We start from the raw sequence: 18,325 nt of genomic DNA on the forward strand, positions 1-18,325 counted from the left end.
CCCGCCCACCCTGAGGGTGGGCTCCACCCCCGCTCATCGTCCCTTCTGGGCGCAGCCCCGCCTACCGCTAATTGGCCCCGCCCTTCATCGTGGCCCCACCCACCCCCAGCTCTCGCGCATGCGCTGATCCCTCCGGAGACGCCCCCACCGCCAGGTGGCGCTGATTCACGACGTTCTGCCCTGACGTCACACGGCGGCGCGGGCGCTGCTGTCAAGCATGGCGGCGGCAGGGGGGCGGGAGAGCGGCGTAGACTCGGGACCATCCGCCGCCATCCGCCGCCATCCGCCGCCGGAGCCGCCCCGACGGACCGGGACAGGAGCGGGGACTCCCCGGGACAGCGCGGGACGGGGCGATTGTCCCTCAGCGGACCCCGTCGTGAGGTGCCGTGGTGCATGCCGGGATGGGTAGTTCCACACAGGCCGCGTGTGGCCGCCGGGGCCTCCCCGGGGAAAACGGGACTCACCGGGGGTGCGTGTCCCTGGGTCCCCGCTCCCTTCCCCTCCGCAGGCGTCCAGCGTGGGGGGGCCTGGCGTGGCCCCCGCCATTCCTGCAGCGCCTGCCAGAGCAGCCCCGGGACGGTTTGAGGCTCCTCCTTGCCATTTCGAGGGGGGGTTATAGAAACCCCGGACACCCCCGTGTTCTGGGGGCGACGAGGGGCGGTGGGGGGAGCCCCACGGGCTGCGGTCGCTTCGGGATCTGCTGATATCGGTGTCTCCCTCTCCAGTTACAGGTTGTCACCCCGACCTGGGTTTGAGAGACTGTGATGGCTGTAAGAAGCTTCTGGAAATGAGGAGGTGGGTTCGACCGGCCTGTCCAGGGGTCTGTGTTCTACACTCTCCCCCGAGATCATAATTAACCAAAATTCTCTAGTTAGCTCTGCCAAACCACTTTAACCACTACCTAAGCCTCATTCAGGCTGACATCCCACCCCAGAGCTGTGTCCCCACATTGGTTTGTGCTCCAGCTGCTATGGGGCAGGAGCAGGTAACACTGTGCCTGTGACTCCCGTCTGTCCTCTTGTCACCTGCTGGTCCCCTGGGCGGGAAAAAGTTCACTGAAATATAACAAAGGCAGGTGTAGAGTCTTGAATATGGGCAGGAACAACCCCAAGTTCCAGTGTAAGTTGGGGAACGACCTGATGGAGAGCAGTGTAGGGGAAAGGGACCTGGGGGTCCTGGGGACAGCAGGGTGAGCATGAGCCAGCACTGGGCCCTTGTGGCCAGGAAGCCAATGGGACCTGGGGTGGGTTAGAAGGGGGTGGTCAGTAGGTCAGAGAGGTTCTCCTGCCCCTCTGCTCTGCCCTGGGGAGACCACACCTGGAATCTTGTGTCCAGTTGTGGCCCCTCAGCTCCAGAAGGACAGGGAACTGCTGGAGAGAGTCCAGCGCAGCCACCAAGATGCTGAAGGGAGTGGAGCATCTCCCATGTGAGGAAAGGCTGAGGGAGCTGGGGCTCTGGAGCTGGAGAAGAGGAGACTGAGGGGGGACTCATTCCTGGGGATCAATATGGAAAGGGGCAGTGTCAGGAGGATGGAGCCAGGTTCTTCTGGGTGACACGCAGTGACAGGACAAGGGGCAATGGGTGCAAACTGGAACACAGGAGGTTCCACTGCAAGAGGAGAAGCAACTTGTTGGGGGTGAGGGTGTCAGAGCCTGGCCCAGGCTGCCCAGGGAGGTTGTGGAGTCTCCTCCTGTGCAGACATTCAAACCCGCCTGGACCCCTTCCTGTGGAACCTCAGCTGGGTGTTCCTGCTCCGGGGGGATTGCACTGGATGAGCTTTACAGGTCCCTTCCAATCCCTGACACTCTGGGATTCTTGGGGTGACAGCAACTGCAACTGATCCGGTGAGGTTTCTCCTCACCAAATGGCTGGGCCTGGAGACCCTCGAAGCCAGCGGTGCCATCAGCCACAGCCTCATCCTGTCACCCCACCACCTTTTATTTGGCAGCTGCTGCCGGCTCGGCCATTTCCGCAGGTGTCCAGCATGGGGGGGCCTGGTGTGGCCCCCGCCATTCCTGCAACGCCTGCCAGAGCAGCCCTGGGATGGTTTGAGGCCCCTCCCCGCCATTCCGGGGGGTGGTTATAGAAATCCCAGACACCCCCGTGTCCCGGAGGCCCAGGGGGCGACGAGGGGCGGTGGGGGGAGCCCCGTGGGCTGCGGTCCCTTCTGTATCTGCTGATATCAATGTCTTCCTCTCCAGTTACAGGTTCTCGCCCTGACAATGGGTTTAGGAAACTGCGGTGGGCGTAAGAAGCTGCTGGAAATGAGGAGGTGGGTTCAACCAGCCTGTCCAGGGGGGTCTGTGTTCCACACTCTCCCCCAAGATAGTAATTAGACAAAATTCTCTAACTCTGCCAAACTTCTATAACCACTACCTAAACCTCTCTCGGGGCTGACATCACACCCCAGAGCTGTGTCCCCACATCGATTTGTTGCTGTCGCGGGGCAAGTTCAGGTGACGCTGTGGCCACAAAGTCCCATTCCCAGCTGTCCCTTGTCACCCCTCGCTTTGGTTGTACCTTGCTGGGTACCACTCCAGCGATCTGGAAGGACACAAGAATCCACCAGCAATGAGGAGTGGGTTCAACTGGCCCATCCTCTCATAAATAGCCAAATTTTGCCTAATTAGCTCTGCCAAACGCAGACACAAAGGTGTTGTCCCCTTGTTAAGCCACCAGGTCTCTCAGGGCTGAAATCTCACTGTGGGGGGGTCTGGAGTGACCTCCCCCATTCCAGTTTGTGGCCCCTGCACTCATGGGTGCGTAATTAATCCGGCTAATTAAGCATTCAGCCAAATGAGCAGTGGTGAGAGAGGAGCTTCCCCTGCGCCCCGGGACAGGCCGAAGCCGGCAGCTTTTATTGACTTCTTTTCCTTCAAATTTAGGTGAAAATCTGGTAGATCGCCCGTTTTTGGAAGAACTGGATGGCAGCTACCGGAGAAGCTCGCCATGCTCCTTGCTTGCCTGGTAAGGAGGTTTGACTTATTGGGCTTTACTGGGAATACTGGTGAGCACTGGTTTGCCATGGTAACAAGTGAAACAGTGAATTTATATCCTGGTGATGCCATAATTCTCATTTCTTAACGTTTCCCCTCATTCTTTTCCAGCTGGATGCGGCGCGGGGTCCCCAGTCCGACACTCCTTACTCGGCTTGTCCTTCCCAGAGCTCCCAGTTACACCAACCTTTTAACTGGGGATACTGGGATGACAACTGGTGATGCCACCATCTCAATAAATAATGATTTCCCACTGGGTTTTTGGTACAGTGACAAATTTGGGGACACCATGGTGCTCCTGCAGGGCGCAGCAGCCCCACGGGGCCTGCCCCACGTGTCCCACCACACCGGTGACGGTCAATGTCAACCCTTGGGGCGCAGGATCATGAATTGGGCTGTCCCCAGCCCCACGGGAGGTGACGATGACAATGACAGAGCGGGTGTTCCCTGTCCCCCCGCGCCTGCGCGGCAGGCTCGGCGGGTCGTTGGAGGCGCAGGAAACCGCCAGCGCAGCCCAGGGGGGAAGTGGGTGCCGGCGGGCGCGGCATGGCGGAGCTGGAGGGTCCCGAATTCGGCAAAGCCGACTTTGTCCTGCTGGACGAGGTGACCATGGAGCAGTTCCTGGAGAACCTGCGCCTGCGGTATGGGACAGGGGACACAGGAGCGGGGGGCGTGGTGATGGGGACACCCCGAGGTGCTGCTGCGGCATCCCTGGGCGTGGCACTGGGTGCGGTGGGTCCCGGTGATGCGGTGCGAGATCCCACGGCAGCGTCTGCGCCCTGGGGGTGCTGGTGTGGGGACGATGAGGGTACCGGGGACCCCAAGTCCCATGGGTGATGCGGAAGTGCCTGGCGCCAAACCCCAGCACTGCAGGAAACGCCCGGGCGGTGCCTGTGGCTGGGGGGAAACTGAGGCACGGCCGCGCCCAAGGTGGGGTGGAGGTCTGGGGGATATAGGGGTGTGCACCCCAAAACTGTGTGTCCCCCCTATGGGTCCCCCACACTTTCTGCCTGCTCCTGCACCCACAGGTGCTGCTTGCAGGAAGAGCCACTGCCCCATGGTGTGGAGTTCTGGGGGGTCTCACCCTGCCCCACAGAAGGGCACCCCACAGGGTGCTGCCCCAGGGCTCCCCACAGCATGCCACCCTGCCCCATAGCACCCCACAGGATGTCATCCCACCCCATGGTGCAGCACCCCACAGAATGTGCATCCTGCCTGGTAGCACAGCACCCCACAGAGAATCATTCTGCCCTATAGCACAGCCCCCTGCTGAGAACCACCCGCAGCTCAGCACTGTCAGAACGAGCATCCTGCCCCATAGCACAGCACCACCCTGCCCTTGGCACAGCACCCCACAGAGAACCATGCCACCCATTGGGTGCCATCCTGCCCATGGCACAGGGTGCCACCCCTAACATGGCACAGCACCCCACAGAATGTGCATCCTGCCCCATGGCACAGCACCCTGCAGGGTGCTATCACACCCCATGGCACAGCACCCCACTGTGTTCCTCCTGCCCCATAGCATGATGTGCCCTACAGAGCAGCACCCTGCCCCATAGCACAGTGCCCTGCAAGGTGCCACCCCCATAGAGCACCATCCCGCCTCATGGCACAGCACCCCACAGAATGTGCATCTTGTCCCATAGCACAGCACCCTACAAGGTGGCACCCCACGGCACAGCGCCCCACAGAGTGCCACCCCACGGCACCGTCCTGCCCCATGGAACAGGGTGCCATCCTGCCCTGCAGGGTGTCACTCCACCCCATGGCACAGCACCCAACAGAGTCTGCATCTTGCCCCATGGCACAGGATGCCGTCTCACCCCATGGCACAGCACCCCACAGAATGTGCATCCTGCCCCATAGCACAGCACCCTACGAGGTACCACCCTACAGAACCCTCCTGCCCCATGGCACAAGGGGCCACCCCACAGCCAAGCACTCTGCAGGGTGTCACCCCATAGCACAGCACCCTACAAGGTGCCACCCCATGGCACAGCACCCCACAGGGTGCGCCCTAGCCCCACTGCCTGCCCCACGGCCGCCCCTCCGCACAGGTTCTCGCAGGGCCGCATCTACACGTACATCGGGGAGGTGGTGGTGGCGGTGAACCCGTACCGGGCGCTGGCGCTGTACGGCGCGCCGATGGTGGAGCGCTACCGCGGCCGCGAGCTCTACGAGCGCCCGCCGCACCTCTTCGCCCTGGCCGACGCCGCCTACAAGGCCATGAAGCGCCGCGCCAAGGACACCTGCATCGTCATCTCGGGTAGGGACTGGCGGTGATTTTTTGGGGTGGGGGGCACCCTTGGGTGGGTGGCACCCATGCTCACCCAGCCCCTGTTCTCCCCGCCAGGTGAGAGCGGGGCGGGTAAGACAGAGGCCAGCAAGTACATCATGCAGTACATCGCCGCCATCACCAACCCCAGCCAGCGCGCTGAGGTGGAGAGGTGGGTCCGGCCCCACAGCGCCATGGGGCAGGAGGGATGGGGGCTGGGGTACAGACCCTGTGGTCTGCCAGCTCTGGGCTGGGGGGAATCAGGGGTGCCCCATGCCTGTGGGGTGATCTTTGGGGGCCCCATACTTACGGAGAAGGTCTGGGGGCAACAAGGGGTGCCCCATGGCTATGGGGTGGTTCTAGGGTGCCCCATGGCCATTGAGATGGCATGGGGTGACCAGGGTGCCCCACAGGGCTGTGGGGTGGGTTGACCTGGGTGCCCCATGCTTATAGTGATGATATGGGGAAACCAGGGGTGCCCCATAGCTGTGGGCTGGTCCTGAGGGTCCTGGGGTGGCCCTGGCCATAGAGAAGATCCGAGGTGACGTGGGGTGCCCCATGGGGCTGGGGGTGGTCTTGGAAGGTCGTGGGGTGCCCCATGCCCATAGGGATGATGTGGGGCAACCAGGAGTGCCCCATGCCTGTGGGGTGGTCCTGGGCGACCTGGTGTGCCCCATGGCCAGAGAGATGTCGGGGGGAGCAGGGTGGCACGTGGACCTGTGGGGTGGGGTGGAGGGACCAGGGGGCCTCATGGCTTTGGAGTGGTCCTGGGGTGCCCCATGGCCATAGGGATGGGGTGGGAAGACCAGGGGTGCCGTGTCCTGTGTCCATCCGTGAGGTTGCAGCCCCGTGGTGCTGTGCCACGCCGTGCCATGGTGTGCCATCCTGTGCCATGCCGTGCCACCACCCAGGGTGAAGAACGTGCTGCTCAAGTCCAACTGCGTCCTGGAGGCCTTCGGCAACGCCAAAACCAACCGCAACGACAACTCCAGCCGCTTCGGCAAGTACATGGACATCAACTTTGACTTCAAGGGTGACCCCACCGGCGGGCACATCCACAACTACCTCCTGGAGAAGGTGCGGGCGGGGCCGTGGGCGGGGCCATGGGCAGGTGGGTGCTGGTCTCACCTGGGCACCACCCAGCACCCACCCCCTGCTCCTCTTCCAGTCCCGGATCCTCCAGCAGCAACCAGGAGAGAGGAACTTCCACGCCTTCTACCAGGTGGGATGGAAGAGATGGGATAGGATGGGATGGGATCAGGAGGGTGGGATGAGACAGATGGGGTGTGATCCTTGGGATGAGATGGGGATGGGATGGGGTCAGGGTGGGGGGGATGAGAAGATTGGGATGGAACAAATGGGATCTGTGAGATGAATGGGATGGGGTGGGATGAGATGGGATCTATTGGGTAGGATCTATGGGGTGGGGGTGGGATGAGAAGGTTGGGATGGGATGGATCAGATGGGATGGATGGGATGGGACAGATGGGTTGGATGTGATCTATGGGATGAGATGGGGATGGGATGGATGTGGTCTATAGGATAGGATCAATGGGATGGATTGGATGGAATGGATGGGATCTATAGGATAGGATCAATGGGATGGATGTGATCTATAGGATAGGATCAATTGGATGGAATGGATGGGATCTACGGGATAGGATCAATGGGATGGATGGGATCTATGGGATGGGAATGGATGTGAAAGGGATAGATGGGGATGGGGCAAATGGGATAAATGGGACAGCGTATGGGGACACAGACCCACACCAGCCAGACTGGGGGGGCACCAGGCTGGGGTTCCCCCTGCCTCATGGTGCTGACCCCCCTGCCCCACAGCTGCTGCTGGGCGCCCCCCAGGCGCTGCTGAGCTCGCTGCACCTCTGCCGGGACCCCCGCGCCTACCGCTACACGCGGGAGGGAGCCCCCGCCTGCGTGAGTGCGGGGACACGGGGACAGGGTGGGGGACAGGGGTGTCCCCAGCCCCTGACACCCCATCCCGTCCCCAGGAGGAGGATGCAGGCGGGTACCACGCAGTGGAGGAGGCGCTGGGCATCATCGGCTTCTCCCCCAAGGAGGTGGGGACCCTGTGGCGGGTCCTGGCGGCCATTCTGCTCCTGGTGAGACCCTGTGGTGGCCCCCCTGCACCAATACAGTCCCCGCTGCACCAGTATGGCTCCCCCTGCACCAGTACAGTCCCCACTGCACCAGTATGGCCCCCACTGCACCAGTACAGTCCCCACTGCACCAGTATGGCTCCCCCTGCACCAGTACAGTCCCCCATGCACCAGTATGGCCCCCCCTGCACCGGTACAGCCCCTCCCGCACACCAGTACGGCCCCTGCATACCAGTATGGCCCCCTGCACCAGTATGGCCCCCTGCACCAGTACAACCCCCACACACACCTGTACAGCTTCTCCTGCACACCAGTATGGGCCAGTCCAGCCCAACGCAACCCAGCATGGTCCAGCCCCATACAAACCAGTATGATGTGGCACAGCCCAATACAAACCAGTACAGCCCAATGCAATCCAGCATGGCCCAGCCCAGCCCAATACAGACCAGTCCAGCCCAATGCAACCCAGCATGGCCCAGCCCAGCCCAATACAGACCAGTCCAGCCCAATGCAACCCAGCATGGCTCAGCACAGCCCAATACAGACCAGTCCAGCCCAACACAACCCAGCATGGCCCAGCCCAGCCCAATACAAACCAGTATGGTGTGGCACAGCCCAATACAAACCAGTACAGCCCAGTGCAACCCAGCACATCCCAGCGCAGCCCAATGCAAACCAGTACAGCCAAATTCAACCCAGCATGGCCCAGCCCAGCTCGATACAACCTAGTCCAATACAAACCAGTACAACCCAATGCAACCCAGCATGGCCCAGCCCAGCCCAATACAGCCCAGTACAAACCCATAGAGCCCCGCATGGCCCATCTCAGCCCATGACACAGCAGGGGCCGGTGCCAGGACACCCCACCCCCTTCCTGGGGGGCTCCTGGGCGTCCCCCACCTACACCCACCAAGGTGGCTTTGCGGTGCACCCCAGGGCAACATCCAATTCACGGTGGAGGGTGAGGTGACCACGGCGGAGGACACGGCCGTGGTGGAGGACATGGCAACGGTGACGGCGCTGGCGGAGCTGACGGCCACAGTCCCCGAGTGCCTGCACCGGGCACTGCTCACCCGCACCGTGGCAGCCGGCGGCGGAGAGCTGATCGAGAAGGGCCACAGCCCCCGGGAAGCCGCCTACGCCCGGGACGCCTGCGCCAAGGTAGGGAGGGGACTTGGGATGTCACCCCCCGCAGCATCCTCGGGTGGCCGTCACGCTGTCCCTGTCCCCAGGCCATCTACGAGCGGCTCTTCTGCTGGATCGTGGGACGCATCAACACCAGCATCGCCGCCCGTGGCTACGACGCTCGTCTGCACGGCAAGAGCACAGTCATCGGCGTCCTTGACATCTACGGCTTTGAGATCTTCGACACCAACAGGTGAGCTGGCCCAAGGATTGGGGCGGGACATGGGGACATGTGGAGGGGACAGGAGCTGGGAGGGATGTGGTGAGGGGATTAGAGATGGGAAGGATGTGTGGAGGGAGCAGGGGACATGTGGAGGGGACAGGACCTGGGAGAGGCATTTCAGGGGGATTTGGGATGGGAATGATGTGTGGAGGGGACAAGGGGACACCTGGGAGAGACACATGGAGGCAACAGGACCTGAGAGGGACACAGGGAGGTGACAGGGGTTGGGGGGGAAGGCCTGAGGGGGACAGGAGCCCGTGGAGGTGACAGGACCCAGGAGGGCCACATGGAGATGACAGGGCTTGAGAGGGACCCATGGAGGGAATGGGACACAGGATGGGGACATGGAGGGAAGGACCAGGAGGGACAAGACCACAAGGGACCCATGGAGGGACAGGAGCAGGTCCCCAGCAGGGCCATGGGGCAGGAGGTGCAGGGGACGTGGCATGGGGCCGGGTGACAGTGGCTGTCTTGTCCCCCTGTCCCAGCTTCGAGCAGTTCTGCATCAACTACTGCAACGAGAAGCTGCAGCAGCTCTTCATCGAACTGGTGCTGCGGCAGGAGCAGGAGGAGTATCAGCGAGAGGGAATCACCTGGCAGAGCGTGAGGGGACAGGGGACATGGGGACATGGGGGACGTGGCATCGCCTGGCAGAGCGTGATGGGACGGGGACATGGGGGGAAGATGGGGAGGACAGGGAGGCATTGACTGGCAGAACACAAGTGGACACAGGGACATGGGAGGACATGGGGGCATCACTTGGCAGTGTGTGAGGGGACACAGGGACATGGCGGGGACATGAGGACATCACCTGGTAGCACATGAGGGGATGGGGAAGATGTGAGGGGAAAGAGGGGACATGGTGGGACATGGTATCACCTGGCAGAGCATAAGGAAACACAGGGGGGCATGGAGGGACATGGGGACATCACCTGGCAAAGCACAGGAGGACATGGGGGACATCACTTTGCAGAGCACATGGGCCTTGGGGAAAACAGGGGGACATGCGGGGACATGGGAGCATCATTTGGCAGAGGTTGGGAGGACATGGGGGAACGGGGGGGACATGGCCTGCCAAAGCTTGGGGGACAGGGTGGCACCACCTGGCAGAGCATGGCGCACTTGGGGGGGACACGAGGGGGACACAGGGACATTGCCTGGCAGAGAGTGAGCAGCTTGGGGGGACCTGGAGGGGGACACAGGGCCATCACCTGGCAGAGCTCGGGGAACAGGAGGACATGGGTGACATCACCTGGCAGGGCCAGATTTTGGGTGCACAGGTGCAATTCAGGGTGCCTTGGCGGGGGGAGGTGGAATTTGGGGTGCCCACCCCCCCACATTGCCCCCCCAGATTGAATACTTCAGCAATGAGCCCATCGTGGCGCTGGTGGAGCAGCCGCACCGCGGGGTGCTGGCGCTGCTGGACGAGGCGTGCCTGGCCGCGGGGACCGTCACCGACTCACTCTTCCTGGCCTCCATGGACACCCGCCTGGGCCACCACCCCCACTACACAAGCCGCAAGGTGAGCTGGGGGGGCTGGGAGGAGTGGCGGGGAACACACGGGTTGGGGATTGACACCTCTGTGCCCCCCAGCTCTGCCCCACGGACAAGACCATGGAGTTCGACCGGGATTTCCGCATCAAGCACTACGCTGGAGATGTCACGTGAGTGGGATGTGGGGTGGGATGTGTGGGAGATGTGGGGGGGCTGTGGGTGTCAGTGGGTGGCCGTGGGGCTCATGGGCACCGTGGAGGACTTTGGGAGGGCTTGGAGAACCATGGGGGGCGCAGTTGGGACGATGGGGCTTAGAGGGACTCTTGGGGGTCTATGGTTGACCATGAGGCCTTGGAGAACCATGGTGGACCATGGGGGTGTCATAGGACTCTGGGGGTCTTGAGGGACCATGGGAGGTGATTTGGGATCATGGCGGACCATGGGAAGGCACTTGTGACCAGAGGGCTAGAGAGGCTCTTGGAAGTCTATGGTTGACCACGAGGCCTTGGAGAACCATGGAGAACCATGGTGGACCACGGGGGAGCCTGGGGGTGTCATAGGACTCTGGGGGTCTTCAGAGACCATGGGAGGTGTTTTGGGGTCATGGGGGACCTTGGGAGGGCATGGGGGGGGGCACTTGGGACCATGAGGCTACAGGAATTCTTGGATGTCTATGGTTGACCATGAAGCCTTAGAGAACCATGAGGGGGTCATGGTACTGTGGGGGGATTTCAGGGGCCTTGAGACGCAGTTTGGGGTCGTGGGGGACCATGAGGAAGGCACTTGGGACCAGGGGACTAGAGTGGCTCTTGGGACTCTGTGGTTGACCATGAGACCTTGGAAAACCATGGTGGACCATGGCAGGGTCATGGGACTGTGGGGGGTTTTGAAGGACCGCAGGAGATGGTTTGGGGTCATCAGGGATCATTGGGCTGTAGTGATCATGGGAACCATGGGAGACTGGTGGGGGGATCAGCTGGGGGCCACGGAGAACTATGGGGGACTGTGGGTGACCTCGTGGCCGTGAGGGACCTTTGGAGGGCATGGTGGCCACCTGGAACCACTGTGGGCCATGGGAGCCCCTGAGGGACTCTGCAGTGGCCTTGGTTGGCCATGGGGCTTTGAGGACCCATGGGGCATTGTGAGGACCATAGGGGACCATGAGTGACCATGGGTGACAGGGTTGGGGAACTCTGTCCATGAGCGCTGAACCCCACAGCCCCATGGCCTCCATGGGTGTCCCCAGGGCCACATGTCACCTCTGCGTGGAGCTGGGTGGCCCCAGCAGCCCTTGGACCACCCCCAATGTGGTGTCCCCATCCCTCAGGTACTCAGTGGAGGGTTTCCTGGACAAGAACAAGGACACGCTCTTCCAGGACTTCAAACGGCTCTTCTACAACAGGTTGGGGACACAGGGGACACAGACGGGGGGCTGGTTGCACAGCTGTGGGGTGGGAGCGGGGTGGCCGGTGCTGCCAGCCCCATGCCAGCACTGTCCCCAGCATGGACCCGGTGCTACGTGCCATGTGGCCCGATGGCGAGCAGAGCATCACCGAGGTCACCAAGCGCCCGCTGACTGCTGGAACACTCTTCAAGAACTCCATGGTGGCCCTGGTGGAGAACCTCGCCTCCAAGGTAGGGCACGGGGACAGCTGGGCATGTCCCTGCACCGATGTCACATGTCCCCATGGCAGGTGGGCATGTTTCCAGCCCATCTTGGTGTGTCCCTGTGGCAGCTGGGCATGGCCTCAAGACACCTCCTGAGCCAGCCAAGCCTGTCCCCAAGGCAGCTGAGCGTGTTCCCAAGACGGCCAAGATGTCCCTATGCCATCCTGGTGTGTCCCCAGACAGCTAAGAAGTCCCTGAGCTGGCCTAGCATGTCCCCAAGCCATCCAAGATGTCCCTGTGCCATGCAGACATGACCCTGAGCCAGCTTGGTGTGTCCCCAAGCCAGCCAAGATGTCCCTGTGCCGTGTAAACATGTCCCTGAGCCAGCTTGGTGTGTCCCCAAGCCAGCCAAGGTTTCCCTGTGCCAGCCTGGTGCGTCCCCAAGCCAGCCAAGATGCCCTTGTGCCATGCAGGCATGTCCCCGAGGCAGCCTGGTGTGTCCCCAAACCAGTTAAGATGTCCCTTTGCCAGCCTGGCATGTCCCCAAGCCAGACAAGATGTCCTCAAGCCAGCTGAAGGTGTCTCTGTGCCAGCCTGGCATGTCCTGAGCTAGCTAAGATGTCCTCAAGCCAGCCTGGAATGTCCCCAAGCCAAACAAGATGTGTCTGTATGAGTCTGGCATGTCCCCAAGCCAGCCAAGGTGTCCCTGTGCCAGCCCGGTGTGTCCTCAAGCCACTCGGCCCTCCTGTCACCATGCCACCCATGCTTGGTGCCCTCCCACCTTCCATGCCCAGAAACCCCCAGCCGCAGCCACTGGTGGTCCTGGTGCCACCGCAGTGCCACCGTGTCCCCACAGGAGCCCTACTATGTGCGCTGCATCAAACCCAACGACCTCAAGTCCCCGACGCTCTTTGACGCCGAGCGCTGTCGGCACCAGGTGTCCTACCTGGGACTGCTGGAGAACGTCCGTGTGCGCCGCGCCGGCTTCGCCTACCGCCAGCCCTACCACCGCTTCCTCCTGCGGTACGCCCCCCCGAACGCCCCGGGATCCCCAAATCCCGCCGCGGCCCCTCACACTGTTCCATCCCCCAGGTACAAGATGACCTGCGAGTACACGTGGCCCAACCACCTGATGGACAGCGACCGGGAGGCCACGCAAGCCCTCCTGGAGCAGCACGGCTTCCAGGATGATGTGGCGTACGGTCACACCAAGGTCTTCATCCGCACGCCCCGCACCCTCGTCTGCCTCGAGCAGGCACGGGCGCAGCTCATCCCCATCATCGTCCTGCTGCTGCAGAAGGTGCGGGCTCGCGTGGGGTGGGTTGGTTCAGTCTCAGCTCCAGGTGACACGGGGCTGGGGGTACACCTGGAGCTGCTGGTGGGGTCCTGGGGAGATCCATGGGGCAGCGCCTGCGCTGACTCCCAGTGTTGGGCAGGACATGGGTTTGGGGGGGACAACTGGAGCTTCTGGTGGGGTCTTAGGGGGGAACCATGGGGCAGTGTCCACTTTAATGTTCAGCATTGGGCAGGACACAGGTCTGGGGGGACCCCAGGGCTCTGCCAGCACCAGGAGCTGCTGGTGGGGTCTGGGAGGGAAATCCATGGGGCAGTGCCCACCCCGACCCCCAGCGCTGGGCAGAACATGGGGTTGGGGACACCCTGAGCTGCTGGCGGGGTCCTGGGGGGATCCATGAGACAGTGCCCACCCTGGTGCTGGGCAGGATGCGGATTTGGGGGGACACCAGGGCTATGCCGGCACTGGGAGCTGCTGATGGGGTCTGGGGGGGATCCATGGGGCAGTGCCCACCCTAATACTCAGCATTTGGCAGGACATGGGTTTGGGGGGACACCAGGGCTCTGCTGGCACTGGGAGCTGCTGGTGGGGTCTAGGGGGGATCTGTGAGGCAGTGCCCACCCTGACCGCCAGCACTGAGCAGGACACGGGTTTGAGGGGACACCTGGAGCTGCTGGTGGGGTCTGGGGGGGATCCATGGGGCAGTGCCCACCCTGACCCCCGGCGTTGTGCAGGCCTGGCGCGGCGCCCTGGCACGCCGGCGCTGCCGGTACCTGCGCGCTGCCTACGCCATCATGGCGTTCTACAAGCGGCAGAAGGTGAGGGCGTACCTGCGGGAGCTGCTGCGGCGCTTCCAGGCCGTCCGCACCCTCCCCGATTTCGGCAAAAGCGTGGAGTGGCCAGAGCCGCCCGCGGTGCTGGCGCGGTTCCAGGAGGCCAGCCAGCGCCTCTTCCGCAGGTACCGGCCTGTGTCCCGCTGGCCAGGGGACAGCGGACAGGGACATGGGACAGGGATGGGGACACGGGAAGGTGGGACAGGAACGTGGCTTGGGAATGTGAGACGGGGATGTGGGATGGGAACATGGGATGGGGACAGGGACACGGGACAAGGACACAAGATGGGGACATGGGACGGGGATGTGGGATGGGGACAGGGACACGGGACAAGGACATAAGATGGGGACATGGGACGGGGATGTGGGATGGGAACAGGGGATGGGGACAGGAACACAGGACAAGGACACAAGATGAGGACGTGGGATGTGGACATGGGACCAGGATGTAGGATGGAGTTGCAAACAGGGACAGGGACATGGGACAAGAACACAAGATGGGGATATGGACATGGGATGGGGATGCAGGGTGGCGACATGGGGATGCGGGATGGTGTTGCAAACAGGGACAGGGACGTGGGACAAGGACACAAAATAGGGATGTGAGACAGGGATGTGGGATATAGGATTGGAGTGTGGGATGGGAACATGAGGTGGGGACAGGGACACAGGACAAGGACACATGATAGGGATGGACATGAGATGGAGATGTGGGACAGGGATGGGGATGTGGAATGGGAATGTGGGACAGAGACGTGGGTTGGGGACATGGGATGGGGATACAGGATGGAGATGTGGTATTGGGATATGGGATGGTGATGCAGGATGGGGACAGGGACATGGGAGATGCAGCACAGGGTCACGGACAAGGATGCAGGACTGGAAAGTGGGTTGGGGACATGGGATAGGGTCAGGAACATGGGACAAGGACATGGGATGGGGACGTGGGACAGGGATAGGGATGTGGGATGGGGACAAGGACAGGGTCGGGGACATGAGATGGGGCCAGGGACAGAGGACAAGGACATGAGATGGGGATGTGAGGTGGCGAGGTGGATGGGGACATGGGATGGGAACTTGGGGCAGGGATGCGGGACGGGGACACGTGGATGGGTGCAAGGGATGTGCCTGTGTGACGATGACATGATGGCCCTGAGTCCCCCCTGCAGGTGGCGGGCACGCCAGATCGTGAAGAACATCCCCCCGTCGGCCATGGGGCAGCTCCGCGCCAAGGTGGCTGCCATGGAGGCGCTGGGGGGGCTGCGGCGGGACTGGGGCTGCCAGCGCAGCTGGGCACAGGACTACCTGTCCTCGGTAAGGGCGGCTTCGGTGTCCCCCGGGGTGTCACCCGTGCCCCACACCATGGTGACACCCCTGTCACCGCTGCCCCCAGCCCAGCGAGAACCCGGGGCAGGCGCTGGTCTTCGCCCGCCGCGTCCAGAGCCTCAAGGACAAGGTGCATTTCAGCTCCGTCCTCTTCTCCTGCCACGTCCGTAAGGTGAGTGGGGGGGATCCTGCTCGGCCACCACATGTGTGTCACCCCCCCTAGTGTGTCTCCTCACCTGTCACTGTCCCCACAGATCAACCGCTTCGGGAAGAGCCGGGACCGGGCCATCCTGGTGACCGACCAGCACCTCTACAAGCTGGACCCGCGGCGGCAGTACCGGGTGATGCGGGCGCTGCCCCTCAGCTCTGTGAGTGTCCCCAAGCCCAGTGGTGTCCCCAGGCCATGGCGGGGGCAGAGCCGCCCCCTACACCCTGTCCCACTCCTACTCAGAGGCTGGAGACCCCTCCATGGTCCCCATGGCCACACACCAGAGCCATCTGCAGTGGCACAGGGAGGTTCCCAAGGACAGAGGTGGGATGATGTCCCCACCATGCTGGCCATGCTGTGCTGTCCCCACCATGCTGGCAGTGCCGTGCTGTCCTCACTGTGATGTCCCCTCTGTGCTGTCTCCACCACACTGGCCATGCCATACTGTCCCCACTGTGCTGTCCCTGCTGTGTTGTCCCCACTGTGATGTCCCCTCCACACTGGCCATGCTGTGCTGTCCTCATCATGCTGTCCTCACCACGCTGTCCTCACCGTGCTGTCCCCACCATGCTGCCCACACCATGCTGGCCATGCTGTGCTGTCCCCACCACGCTGTCCCCACTGTGCTCACCATGACACATTGGCCACACCGTGCTGCCCACGCCATGTCCCCACTCTCCCTGGCCCTGGGCAGCCCTGGCTGCAGCAGTGACCCCGGCTGTCCCCGCAGGTGACAGGGCTGAGCGTGACGAGCTGCGGGGCGCAGCTGGTGGTGTTCCACACGCGTGGGCAGGAGGAGCTGGCCGTGTGCCTGCACCGCACTCAGCCACCGGGGGACAACCGCGTGGGCGAGCTGGTGGGCGTCCTGCTGGAGCACTGCCGAGCGTGAGTTGAGGGGCTGTGGGCTGGGGGTTCCCCGTGACCGCCACGCACCCCCATTGACATTGGGGTGTCACAGGACCAAGCGGGAGCTGCAGGTCCGGGTGTCCGACCGCATCCAGCTGAGCCTGGGCGGGCGTCGGCGGCTGCTGACGGTGGAGACGCGCATGGATGTGCCCACCCCTGATTTTGGGAAGAGCCGCAACGGCTTCGTGCTTTACTGGCCTGGGAAGTGAGGGAGGGGACAGCTCTGTCACCCACCCTCAGCCGTGTCCTGCCCCCACCCTGCCCCGCTCACTCAGGACCCCGTGACCCCCAACCATGCGTCCCCATGGACCCCCCGGGACGATGCTGAAGCTTCTGTGTGTGTTGGGAATAAAGAGCTGGATGGGACCCCCGCAGCTCCCCAGGACCCTTGTGTCCCCCAGGATGGGTTTGGGGTCCTCAAAAACTGCTACACAGCTTGAGGACCCTGACAGAGAGAGGGACTGGGGAGGCAGGTTGGGTGCAGTGGGGATGGGGTGGGATCTATGGGGTGGCGGAGGGGTGTGGATGGAGGTGGGCTGGGATCTGTGGGGTGGGATGAGTGGATGGGATGTAATCTCTGGGATGGGGTGGGCTGAGATCTACTGGATAAGGTGGGATGGATGGGATAGAATCAATGGAATCAATGGGATGAGATCCACAGGATGGGATGGAACGTGGTGAGATGAATGGATGGGATGAGAGGGGGATCTATGGACTGGGGTGGGATCCATGGGGTGGGATCTGTTGGGTTGAGGTGGGATGAATGGATGGGATGGAATCTCTGGGATGGGGCGAGGTGATGGCTGGGATCTATGGGATGGGGTGGGGTGAGATGGGATCTGTGGGCTGGGATCCGCTGGGATGGGATGGAATCTCTGGCGTGGGGTGGGCTGGGATCTGCGATATGGGATGGGGTGAGATGGGATCTATAGGATAGAGTGGGATGTGGGGAGATGGACAGGATGGGATGGATGGGCTGGGAGCAGCTGGGATGGGATGAATGGATGGGGTGGGATGTCTGGGGTGGGTGAGATCTGTTGGATGGGATGGGATGGGATCCATGGGGTGGGGTGGGATGTGGTGAGAGAGACGGATGGGATGGGGGGGATGTGATCTATGGGTCCTTGGGGTGGGATCTGCTGGGATGGGGTGTCCCTGTTACCCAGTGTCTTGGTGTCCCCATGTCCCAGATCCTGAGATCCCTGCCACCCTGTGTCTCAACGTCTTTGTGTCCCAGATCCCGATGTCCTTGTGTCCCTGACATGCAACGTCCCAATGTCACTGTGTCCCAAGATCCCTCGGTCCTGATGTCCCCATGTCCTGGGTCCCGATGGCCCTGGGCCCCAGTGTCCCTCATACCCAATGTCCCCATGTCCTGATGTCCCCACATCCCATGTCCCGATGTCCTGGTGTCCCTGTGTCCCAATGTCCCCAACACCCGGTGTTCACCGCTAACGACCTGAAGAGCTCAAACGATTGAATTAATAGAGTATTGTAGGAAAATAAAACGGAACATTATTCTGATAATAACCATGTTATTAGAATAGACCTGGTGGCCTCGGACATGGGAAGGGCTGAACATTAAATATATATCATGATACTGGTAGAACCACAGGAGATCAAGGGAAAAAGGCTAATTAACACAGCTAATTAACTACACCAGTTCAAAGGAGGATGCCTTAAAAATATCCAAGCCCTAAGACACAGCTCCGAAAGAATTCACATTTTGATTATTCGATTAATCTCTCAATTGGCAATTTTTTGGCCAGTGCCACTCAGGACTGGAAGCCTTTGCTGTTATCATGGCGCAGGTTTCTTGGCCCAGCTCCCCGGTCGTGCACAGCGGTTCAGCTCACA

General features: G+C 62.0%; 1 protein-coding gene, 1 long non-coding RNA gene and 2 other non-coding genes across 4 annotated transcripts; all 4 read left to right on the forward strand.

The window, feature by feature from the left end:
- Window positions 1-164: 164 nt before the first annotated feature.
- LOC136098645 (uncharacterized) lies at window positions 165-3,253 on the forward strand. The gene is made up of 5 exons (XR_010650969.2): window positions 165-381; window positions 726-795; window positions 2,202-2,272; window positions 2,886-2,967; window positions 3,108-3,253. It is a non-coding gene; the product is annotated as an uncharacterized lncRNA (long non-coding RNA).
- LOC136099157 (small nucleolar RNA SNORA9) lies at window positions 503-634 on the forward strand. Its single transcript, XR_010651049.1, has one exon. It is a non-coding gene; the product is annotated as a small nucleolar RNA SNORA9 (small nucleolar RNA).
- LOC136099156 (small nucleolar RNA SNORA9) lies at window positions 1,970-2,101 on the forward strand. Its single transcript, XR_010651048.1, has one exon. It is a non-coding gene; the product is annotated as a small nucleolar RNA SNORA9 (small nucleolar RNA).
- Window positions 3,254-3,419: 166 nt separating the features above from the next.
- Window positions 3,420-16,834, forward strand: MYO1G (myosin IG). Its single transcript, XM_065831007.2, has 22 exons — window positions 3,420-3,637; window positions 5,057-5,265; window positions 5,353-5,446; window positions 6,186-6,351; window positions 6,443-6,496; window positions 7,114-7,209; window positions 7,284-7,394; window positions 8,328-8,552; window positions 8,624-8,769; window positions 9,288-9,402; window positions 10,151-10,321; window positions 10,393-10,463; window positions 11,621-11,695; window positions 11,796-11,928; window positions 12,758-12,924; window positions 12,994-13,201; window positions 13,930-14,153; window positions 15,198-15,342; window positions 15,422-15,526; window positions 15,609-15,722; window positions 16,293-16,447; window positions 16,521-16,834. Exons 1-22 carry the CDS (start codon window positions 3,543-3,545, stop codon window positions 16,675-16,677), a joined length of 3,036 nt encoding a protein of 1,011 aa, XP_065687079.1. The 5' UTR covers window positions 3,420-3,542; the 3' UTR covers window positions 16,678-16,834.
- The last annotated feature ends 1,491 nt before the right edge of the window (window positions 16,835-18,325 follow it).

Source organism: Patagioenas fasciata, chromosome 2 (genome assembly GCF_037038585.1).
Source record: "Patagioenas fasciata isolate bPatFas1 chromosome 2, bPatFas1.hap1, whole genome shotgun sequence".
Taxonomy (NCBI): Eukaryota; Metazoa; Chordata; class Aves; order Columbiformes; family Columbidae; genus Patagioenas; species Patagioenas fasciata.